The sequence below is a fragment of the Nomia melanderi genome, chromosome 11 (assembly GCF_051020985.1).
Source record: "Nomia melanderi isolate GNS246 chromosome 11, iyNomMela1, whole genome shotgun sequence".
Taxonomy (NCBI): domain Eukaryota; kingdom Metazoa; phylum Arthropoda; class Insecta; order Hymenoptera; family Halictidae; genus Nomia; species Nomia melanderi.
In genome coordinates, this window is record NC_135009.1 from 17,305,015 (window position 1) to 17,315,683 (window position 10,669).

Here is a 10,669-nt window from a genome sequence, read left to right on the forward strand (position 1 = left end):
AACGTGAATGGGCTATTTTACCTTGACAATCGAAGAATTCTTCCTCGCTACCGGATTCAGATTCTCTGACGATGCTCTCCATCCGCCAATTCGCAATCTGCATGTCAAAACTTTTATTCGAGCAAGGCGAATGGACCGCCGTTTTATTCTTTTTCCATCCTTTCTTAGCATCCCCTTTATCCTCAGCAGGAGCACTTCTGAAACAGATTTGGCTACGTTAGATACCGTACACCATCGAACAGACTACCACTGAAGCAGAAAGGTTCCTGATTTTACTTTCACTTTTACCTAAGTTCAGGTACTTCGGTTGGAGAGTCCTCAGGGCTGGCTTCACCCTCGGAACTGGCAGCTGTATTCGACGCGGATATTTCAGAAGATTTCCTGACACTCGGTGGACTCTGAAGGTCTTCGTTCTTTTCGATGCTGCCAAGGGTAGCCGCCAGAGTAGCAGCAACATCTGAGTCTTGCGGAGTCGCGTTAGAGTTTGTTTTCTCTTGGTTCTCGTTCGTCGATTCTTCGCTTCCTTCCACGGCACCCATTCTTTTCTGCAACGCCAGTTGAGTTTGCTTTTCGATTTCTCGAATGTCCTCCATGGTTAAGCCGTTCCATTCGTCCTGCCAAGCCCAAGCTTGCTTGTGGGCTCGCACCATGGTTTTCCGTAGGGCTGAAAACGTTCAGGGCGCACGACGCGTATCAGACGAGTTACAGTCAGAATTACAGTAAGCGTACGTGTGCACAGTACTAACCTACATCATGTATAAACTTTTCTAACTTTGTTTGCAAGCCCCAGTAGCGAAACTCTACGCGACAAAGCTTGTAGGCGCACATTAAAGACTTTCCGGACGGTGTTGGTTGTTGCTTTCCCTAAAGAAAAGATCTGATGTATCAGTATTGCTTTATCACCAAGACTCGAACCGTTTAACGCAGCTTAACACGTTCGCTACCAGCGCCTATTTCGCTGACGGTCTCCTCAATATTTTCTTCAATCCAATAAACCTTTCCATTATGTAAAACATAAGATTACAGCCTCCACAAATATGTGACGCTGCAGGGAACGTGTTAAACGGCCAACTTAATCCGACTATACAAACAAAAATTGTATAGTGCATCGCAAGAAGAACTTATGTACTTTCACATCTGCCCAGTAGTCTTCCAACCATGACTCCGTGAGCGGACCTCTGCCAGTTTTCTGAGACACGTACAACTTAGGATCCTCCTCTTTGACATAGTCGCCGACGTACTGGTCCTTAACGATGTCGATCACGTCTGCAATTCAATTGCACAATCAAAAAGACCCATAGATTTCAACGTGGCCGCATCAAACCTCGAATCTTAAGCAATGAGTATCTACCAACGATTCTATTCCTCAGATCACTACCGCTAAGCTTGAACACATTCTCCTGAAATCCATTATCAGGAAAATAGTACGTTTCTATTTCAATGGAGAATTTCTCGACGAAAGGGCAAGTGTAACGGGTCTTCGTATAGGGATAGGAGTTCCATGCTTCCTCTTTAACGATCAACGCCGACCTAGGTAGCAAACTTTTGAACCATTCTGGAAGGTGACTGCCTACGTGATAAACCTTATGAGTGTACTGTCCATTTCCGCCAGGACCATTGCTGTACGGTTCATTTACAATGATCTCTACACCGCTGCCCGCTCCTTGACTCTCCTCCCGGGACTTTTTCTGCAAACGAAGGACATTTTAGAGAGAACCAGTTCTCCAGTTGTTCCGGTAATCAATAGCCGAGATAATTACCGCTATCATGTAAAGCTGAGCGATTCGATACTCCTCCACCGTGAGAGGCAGCGGTATCCGATACTCCTTTATCAACATTTTGCGGTCGTTTCTTATCCTCTGACCGACCTAAAGGGAAGCTCTCGTCGTTCCAAGGTTTCCGCTTCCGCTTTACAGTGCAACTTCATGGTACCATAAGCGCGACCCTGGAAAAAAGAGAAATAAGTATTGAAACTCAATACCGGTTAAGTGTAAGGTGTAAACTTAAGTCCGTTAAGGTGTAAACGGTGATCGTTTGATCTCTATCTCAGTGATCATCAACCACTCGCACAGTCGATATATAAATATTTCTATCTACGATTCGATCTAGTAGATATCCGATGAAAAATAGCCGATGCTCGCGTGCACCGTTTCTTTCTCGCGCATTGGAAACAGGGACTTCCCCGAACCATCGACTGCCTGTTTTTCTCGGTCTATAATTGAAGCACATCAAATGCTCGTTGTGTTTGCACCGCACCCTTTCACGCAAATCCCCGGTCGGGGTCGGCTGTGGTCGGTTCAGCGGACATTAATAAGAATATTGTAATCGATTTCGGTAATGCGATTAACATTAACAAGGAATGGACTATAGTGTGCACGTTATATATAGTAAACAACTATACTTCTACACTAGTCTGTAATATCGTTTGCTTACACGTTTTAAAACAGTTCAATTTATGAAATTATTTTACTGATTTAAACGATTAAATTATACATTATATCAAACAATTAACGTTTACAATTCGTAGTACGAAAATAATAAAACAGTAAAGTATATAATGTGCAATTAACATGTAACTGTAAAACCGGAAGTCATCTTAAGGGCCAAGATAAAAGTACCGAATAAATAGAATAAAATAATCACAACAATCCACGAGGAATTCAGATATACAAGTGCATAAGCAATTTATAAAACGATTAAACCCCACGAAACCAAATTACAAATTCCCGATCGTACAGGGTAGCAATAAACAAAATGTTGCGTAAGCCGCTTATTTATACCCACTTGTACTACGTTGATCATACATACTCGGGACAGCAGCAGCTTTAGTCGATGAATCGCAATTATGAACCGTTCCTTCGCAGTCACACCATTAAACTGTCCCCATGATCAAGAACAAGATATTTTAAGGTACCATAAACGAAAGAATTATATATCCACGATGAAAGAAACAGTAGAATCTTGGCGGCGAAATTTACGATTCGAAACGCGACCACCTTAACCTACAAACTTTCCGTTCAAACGAAGACGCCGTCGTAAATCGCGCCTGTATTTATAACCTCGGGATCTCATTAACGCTAATTGCCCGGCCGTGTCGCGGCACGTTCGTGGCCCTTAAAATCATATTTCACTTTCGTTTCGAAAGGTTCGTTGAAAGATAAGCCAGGGTTCCCCTATTGGACCGCAACCTGTCAGATCGGTCGAATCGTTTCCGACGCGGCACACGCCGATGGATCGACGATTCGACGGCGAACGGCACGGCGATCATCGCGAAAGCACAGAAACCACATTCGACGTCGTATCGACGTACTTACAGGCAAAGGGTTTCCTTAACCTTGGGCGTCGCGAAAATAGGGCAGAATTTACGATCGACAAGACGGCCGGCGCTTCCGTTCTTTCTCCTCTCGTACTTTTCGCGCCACACCTTTCGTACAGACAAATCGCGGGAAGCCGAAATAGAGGGGTCACGAGTGGCACACTTCTGTCCAGGAGTGACCGGCGACCGGCTACGTCGATAAAGCAGACGGGACCCGCTGGCCCTGGCAAAAAGTATTCGATCGAACGAATCTCCTGTCGGTAATTATTTCGAAACTCGACGTGCGAGGTATTCCCATGAATGGCAAAGGTAAATATTAACATTGATTTTAAACCCTTGCACTGGGAAGTGCTTCGAGACATTTTGAATGCAACGTTAAGTGCTCCGAGTGCGAAGGGTTAATACTGTATTTGAGTAGCATAATAATGAATAGTATTATATAATGTTCATAGGAAATTCAATGTACTCTACAAAGTGAAGAACAAGGAAAAGAGAGGAACTCTAGGAAGTGTCTATCTTCCTGGTTCAGTTTGTATATTTGAATTTGCAAAGGAGCTCTACGTTATGTCATGAGACAAGAGTCTGTATTAACTTTGTAAGTACTCTTTTTGAATCTTGCCAACCGTTCTGTTCTACGTCTCTGATATACATACTATTTTCCGTTTTAGATATGTATACAAATGGATTCCTCGAGCATGGATGGCTCGAACACTTTCTGCCAGGGAAGTTTCTCGAGGGACCGCTGTATCCACTGTTCCGTCGAGAAAAGAGAAATCGGTATAGTCCTGTTACACGTACTTTGCACTGTCACATCGTTCAAGTGCCAGGTTGGACTGACAACTCAAGATGCACACAGTCGTCGAACGACACTCGCTCTCGCTGACAGATAACGATGTTTCAGGGAAGACTGATGGTGGCGAAGGGAGAGGACATGGTGCGGGGTGTCTTTTAATGATGTTTCAACGGTACAAAGATGTTTGACGGATCTCGGGAGGCAGGTAATATCCAAAAACAGCACGATCCTGTGTGGGCAACGCGCGGCCACTGACTGACGGGCTGGAGGTCGCTCCGATTGGCGGGCCCGTTAGCACGCGCGACTTCTCAAACCCGCGAAATCGAGCTGGACCAATGGGAGCGGCCCCTGCTACCCCCCGCGACCCGAGGATCCAGTAACAGTACCGTAAAACTGAGGCGCGCGCCCTCCAGCTATCCGGAACGCGCTCGAGTAATCCTGTACTTTTCCCTTTAACCCATTTGCAGCCAGCTTTCCCAAATGGGAACGATTAGAATTAGAGGGCTGATATAACGTTTCAAATGTACCGCTGGAAATCCGCAAGCGTAAGGAGCTATTAACTCTCGAGCCTGAGTACATGTTTGGTATAGCTTTATGCTGGAATTCCCTACTTTTTGTCGGAACTTCTAGAAACTGCCGTGGATTTTCAGAAACTGCTTCTGTATACCCGATGAAAGTAGCTTTATTTTTAGATAAAAGTAGTTGGATGTTTTAGACGTAGTGGTGAGAAAATGGAAGGTGTATTAGAGAAATGATGTAAGTAACATATGGTTGCAAATGAGTTAATATGGAATTAACACGGTGATCTGTGGAGTTTTTTAAATAAGGAATTATAAGTCAGTAGTGTTTTATTCGGGATTAGACGTAGAACCATTGCCAGCGTAAAAGCTCAGGAACGTGGTATCATAGAGGAAAATTGTTTAGTCCTAGTTCTCGAAACGTAGATGCGAATTTTAACTACGAAATCAAACGATGCTTCGTTAAGTTGGAAAAAGAAAATGAGGACTAGATAGGAATTTGTATATCGTTTATCCCGCGTCTATCATTCCAATAAAACTACACCTATTCCCGCAGGGACACCGCCGATGCAGCGGTTCGGTGAAGACGCTGGAGGCGTTGCCAACGGAATTTCAAGTAATTTCACGAGCTTCTTAATTACAAGCGATTAGCAATGCAAATTGTCGAAGCCGTCACTGGATGGACAGCCGCCCGTTAGCCGCCTCCGCCGCCTCCCTGGCCTATTGATCGAAACCCCCGAGCGAGCAAGAAAACGCGAGACCAGATGCGCCACAACACCAGCGTGCTCGAGCGGAGCTGCCGAGACTCGGGACAGCCCTCCGCGACGTACGGTCGCACACGCTTGTCCGACGGGGTTGGAATTCTTGAAAAGTATGCGCCGGACATCCCGTCGACGTTCCAATTAGCGCTGGCTGAAATATTCCTTCGAACAATAAACAATTTGCTTGGTACGGCGGCCGACGTTCAAAATGAAATATCTCATTAGCCGCGGCGAGTTTTGGGAGATGGCATTCTAATCGTGTAATTATATTAACGCGTCCAGTGCCACGTGTACCACGTACACGCGAATTTCTGTAAGAATATTTTCAACGCGTTAAGCGGCATATCGGTCACTGGTCACTAGAAAATAATAACATATAAGATAGACAATGCGAAATGGAAATGTTTAATGACGTAACCAAGTTGGTAATAGTGTAATGCAAAAAATTAATCATTGTTCCTGCTTTTCTTTGTTGCAAAAGAAAAACTATGGGAAAACGCTCGAGGGACACAGTCAAGAATAGCGGTATACGTTGCAAAGCACTGATAAAGAAACAATATCGGAATATATTGTATAAGAATGACCAGAAACTCGGATGTAACCGAATATTTTCTTGTAAAGATCAATACAGTGCACAAGGAAAATATAACCGAAATTTCCCTGGCACGGGACGCGTTAAGCGCATTCTCTTAAGACTTTACCGAGGTCCGATTCCACCGAGAACGCTCCGTTCCACCCACGAGAAACGTGCGCCCACCTGTCTAGCAGGGGTTCCGTCCTCCGCCAACCTGTGAATAGTTCAGCCAGCCCTCGCGGAACGACAATGGAAATTATTTATGAAATCGATTCCGAATCTCGGATGGAATATTCTGATGCGAATAAGAGGAGAATATAAAAGTAGCTTCCAAAGGGCAAACGAAACGTCTATTCGAGGAACGTGTTTCAAATCTTGGGCTCTCGAGTGACCCGACGCGTCTTGTTTACTTCCCAGCGACGTTTTTGAACGCCCTTCCGAGAGTCTTCTTTTTATAGAGGTGAGAAGGAAGCCAGTTAAGGGCCGACGGAGGATTGACGTGTCGCAGGCGAGAAGCGAAAATAACGAACGCGAACATTGTTCGAATTCTCTGTTTTTCCAAGCGCGGAGCTAGATTAGGAGCAGTCGGGTTTATTAATAGATAATTGGGTTCGCGGAGTGTATTGGATATAGATAGCGGGACGCGCCGGAGACGAAAGTAGTCGTTAGCTAACGGAACGATGGACTTTACCCTCGATCACAAGGAAAAAAAACTTGTACATACTAGATGTCCCCAGGCGACATAAAAACAGGCAGAAAAACACGTCGGAGGAAATTGAACAGGTAGCATATAACGTGGACGAGGTTACATTGAAATTTGTATCGAGTCGACTGGCGTCTGGTTTGTACAGGCTCGCGTATGCGTCGCTGACGAAGAAAACTGACCTTTGACATTAGCGAAGAACTTGCCGGTTAGAGCGTTCTCTCTCTGTCTCTGTCTCTGTCTCTGTCTCTGTCTCTGTCTCTCTCTCGCTGTCTCTCCGAATATTCCCTGACGTTGAGTCTACAACGTTGCCGAACAGGGCCGAGCAAATTTGGCCCACTCGCGGCCAACGGAACAGAGACGAATGAAATTCCCCTATCAAAAAGAACAGAGATTGCGGGAGGTTAGTGACGATATTCCCTGTGATTTGGCACAAAAGCGCCGGGGGGTCGCTCGATGGACGGTAAATACCGTTCTCTTTTGTGAACCACGCGCGATACAAGGGACATTTTTATGAATGCACAAGCGCGGTTTGATCCCCACAAAAGATTCAAACGCGAGAGCGACGAAATATCGGTGTCGGCTGAAAGGCCTTCGGTTCGTTTCAATAGTTTCGGTCAGTCCTCTAGAAATAAACCTATTCTCCTGGCGCACAATTAAATACGCCTCGAATCTTCATCGGGAACTTATAGATACCTATTCCTCTGTACAGGCTGGCATTTTAACCGACACGAAAATGGAAATTGAAGGCTGACATTCGATTCGTTCGGAAAATTCGACTTGGAAGTCCAAGGTACTACACACTGTCCATGAACAAGAAGCATCTCTCGCCACGTTTCTTCGTGGTTACTCGTAACAGGACCAACCACTAACAAATCAGCATCAAAATACGAGGTGAGAGAAGACGAAGATCAGTTAAATCCACGTTCGTTCCAGGGCTCATCCGCTGGACAACGCGCGGCATCCCAACCCGTGATCGCAATATCGCGCACGCGACGGATAATTTAATTAACTCGAGCCCTGGTACCAATTACGCAATGGAAGTCCGCCGATATGGAATCGGCATGGTAGCCGGCGGTTTCGCGGCTCATTCCGCGGCTTCGAGCGAGTCGGGACCGGGTGGGACACGGTCGCAGTTGCGCTCCATCCTCGAACGGCCGGGACAAAGCGACGCCGTGACGTCAAACCGCATTAGGCAAAGTTACCGGCACGAATACGCACATGTCGGTGCACGTGACGCAAGCGAAAGATTTCTCCGGACGGCGAGAAAGAGAGGCCGAAGAGGATGTGCTCGGGAGGCGCTCGTCCGACGTTGACCTTCCTCGAGAGGAACACCTCGACGGCACGATTGCCACCGCGAGACACAAACATCTGGGACTCTTCTGGACGCGTCGTTACAAGGAACGAGTGGTGTTGGAAATTTAACAAGCCGTGCCGTGTTATTACGCTCTTCGCTCGCGGAGAGGGCCAATAGTGTCCCGTACTTCTTTGCTCCGGCTGGGAATGCCACCCGAATTATATAAGCACCTCCTATTGCGATTCATCTTCGAACGGATCCGCCACTCCACGACGGTTCGAGTAACGTTTCACACTGGAACTACCTAACTGCTTTGTAGAAGCTATTCGCATGTATTTGCTAAGATTTCAATTGAGTTACATTTCAATTTAGGTATCACCAAATCAGCTTTTTTAACGGTAGGTTCACGGATAACCATTGTACAGTTAATCTAGTGATCCTAGAAAAACCGTTCGTTTGGATCTTGACAACCAGAGGTTCGAAGAATATTTATTTAAGTATATGAGTCGCTTAGAAGCCACTGCGGTTAAGTCGATGTTTCGCTATTTTCTGTTTTGAATCGAATAAATAAGCAAGCCTTTTTTCAGAAGGCAAAGCATTAATTTCCTCAATTTTTTCTCTACTTAACCGCAGTCTCCTGAGCGACTCACATTCATTCGATCAAAGTCAACGTGAACATTCACCGTAACGTTCATCAAACTCAAGTGTCTCTACCTTTTCAGTAATCGTGAGAATTTCGTTAACGTCCGAAGATCCTGTAACGGAGGGATCACGTTGGCGGAGTCGGGCAAGCGATAATCGCCGCGTTATTTTCATCGGTCCACCGGATACAGCGTATCCGGCAATCGAATACAGCACATGGTCGCGAATAATTCAACGGTCGGCTATCGGGGACACCGCGAAGAGGTAACATTCGCTGCTTCAAAGCGGACCGGTCTCAAAGGAACCTTAAACAACGGAGTTTATCGTCAGGTTTTCCGTTTACATTTCCAGGCGAAGATGAATTTAGATCGACGCCGGCGAAGCGAACCACGTGTTCTCCCTCACGTTAATCCTTTCGTTCGCTGGTCTTCACCGCGTACGGGTCAGGTACTTCGTATCCGTGCGGCGGTATCGGATTTTTCACGGGATTGTGGAATAAGGTGTGCTTGCCGTCACCCCACGGGAAAGGCTATCGAAGGAAAATATTTATAAATTATTGGTAAGGGACAAGAGATCGATCGATCATTGTTAAAAAAAAAAAGAGAGAAGAACATGTAACATTATCGAATACGATGGAACTGCATGGAACGAAGCGACGTCGAACGGAGAGAGAAAAGGGAATCTGAAATTCTTGCGGCGACGCCGCGCCGAGCGAATCGGTAAGACTTCGTTAATCGATCGCGCGACACTGCCGTGCAAATGGATTACCATTCGGAGATGTGCGGACAGGTCCGCCGTGAAGGATTCGCGTAAAACTCTAGCGCGCAATATCCACCGCCTGGCTAAGTTCATGAAAATGTGAAACGAGAATCCGACTGAACCCGTTGAGCTGTGATTTCTTTCTCAATCGTAGTTGATAATTTTACTTCTCGTTGAAAATTCTAGGCGTATTCTTTGTCTATATTTCTAGAGTATATCTGATTACAGAAGAATAATAATTCACTGGAACTCGGAAGAACAGAGTAATATTTATGCTCGTTAAATTCTGTTCGAAATCCTCGCGAGTCCAACAGTTTATAATAAGACGGGTTAAGAACGAATCTCGATAGACAGGAATAAGAAATTTTACTACTTGTTTGTTTAAGTGTTCGAAACTGGTCGCAGTTATTCGCGTCGATGCAACTTGGAAGATCAATAGAAAAAATGGCACCTTAGTTATTCGCCGCAAGTACGGGACATCGACGAACTCCGGCCTCGGCTGCTTCCTCTTGTAGTTCACGTTCGACAGGATGACGATCGACGAGACGACCAGCACCGGTAGCATCACGAAGAAGATCAGAAACCGCCAGAACTTATCCCTGGATCCGTCTATACCCGCGTGAATCAATACGGTGTGCCACCCGGAGAGAGAAAGAGCTAAATCATCACGCGCCTTTCCATTCTCGAATAGTTCATACGCGGCTTTTATCAGATACGCTATCACAATGCCGTATTATCAACGTTATTCAACACTCCCGCGAAAACCGGACAAGATAAAAGGGAAACGTACGTGTCCCGGGGGAGACAACGTAATAGTTCAATTATCGATTATCGGTAGCATCGGTGATAACACGTGACGCGTGTCTCTAGACATTTTTATCAGTCTGACCCACAAAGTTCCCGCGGCGGATGAATTATGAAAGCGTTTCGTGTCGCGCACGGGGAATTCCCGGGGCACACATGGAGGATCTAAACGAGCTTTACCTGTGCAGGGAGAATAATCGTCTATATTCAGGCAAGGAGAACGGTACTTCCGAGGTGCAGCTGGTGCAGCTGATGCATCCGCGCCGCGAGGACCGTGCGGAGGAGCAGCGCAAGGATCCGGGGAAAGAGGGCATTTTAAAGGATGATCCCGGACTATCTCTTGCTTCTGATCAGGACAGTCTGACTTCGGTTTGTCTCTTTTGCAGGAGCTGCTTTCAGAAGAGAAGCTGCGAACGCTTCTGTAACGTGATCCTCCTCGCGTAGCCCCTGCGTTGCTGGCGTAACCAGTCTCTGAGGTATAAGATAACTTGCTCGCAAATGG

The 10,669-nt window shown here is 46.0% G+C and overlaps 1 protein-coding gene and 1 long non-coding RNA gene across 25 annotated transcripts in view; one reads left to right on the forward strand and one right to left on the reverse strand.

Moving 5' to 3' along the window:
* Positions 1-10,669, reverse strand: part of rdgB (retinal degeneration B) — a 28,852-nt gene that overhangs the window by 9,672 nt on the left and 8,511 nt on the right. For 11 of the 23 annotated variants that reach the window (XR_004236654.2, XR_004236657.2, XR_004236656.2 and 8 more), the window contains exons 1-7: positions 4,115-4,397; positions 1,761-1,945; positions 1,352-1,688; positions 1,130-1,266; positions 747-864; positions 289-664; positions 22-197 (exon numbers count right to left, since the gene is read on the reverse strand). Coding sequence is in view for 19 of the 23 variants with exons in the window: in XM_031993856.2 (XP_031849716.1) it covers positions 22-197; positions 289-664; positions 747-864; positions 1,130-1,266; positions 1,352-1,688; positions 1,761-1,838 (1,222 nt within the window). In the remaining 4 variants the exon portion in view is untranslated. The other 12 variants (XM_031993841.2, XM_076371929.1, XM_031993845.2 and 9 more) reach the window with 11 other exon arrangements.
* On the forward strand, positions 2,796-4,094 carry LOC116434919 (uncharacterized). 2 transcript variants are annotated; one of them, XR_004236659.2, is made up of 4 exons: positions 2,796-2,910; positions 3,490-3,625; positions 3,769-3,911; positions 3,985-4,094. It is a non-coding gene; the product is annotated as an uncharacterized LOC116434919 (long non-coding RNA). The 2 variants fall into 2 exon arrangements; XR_012999673.1 differs by having other exon boundaries at positions 2,804-2,910; positions 3,146-3,625.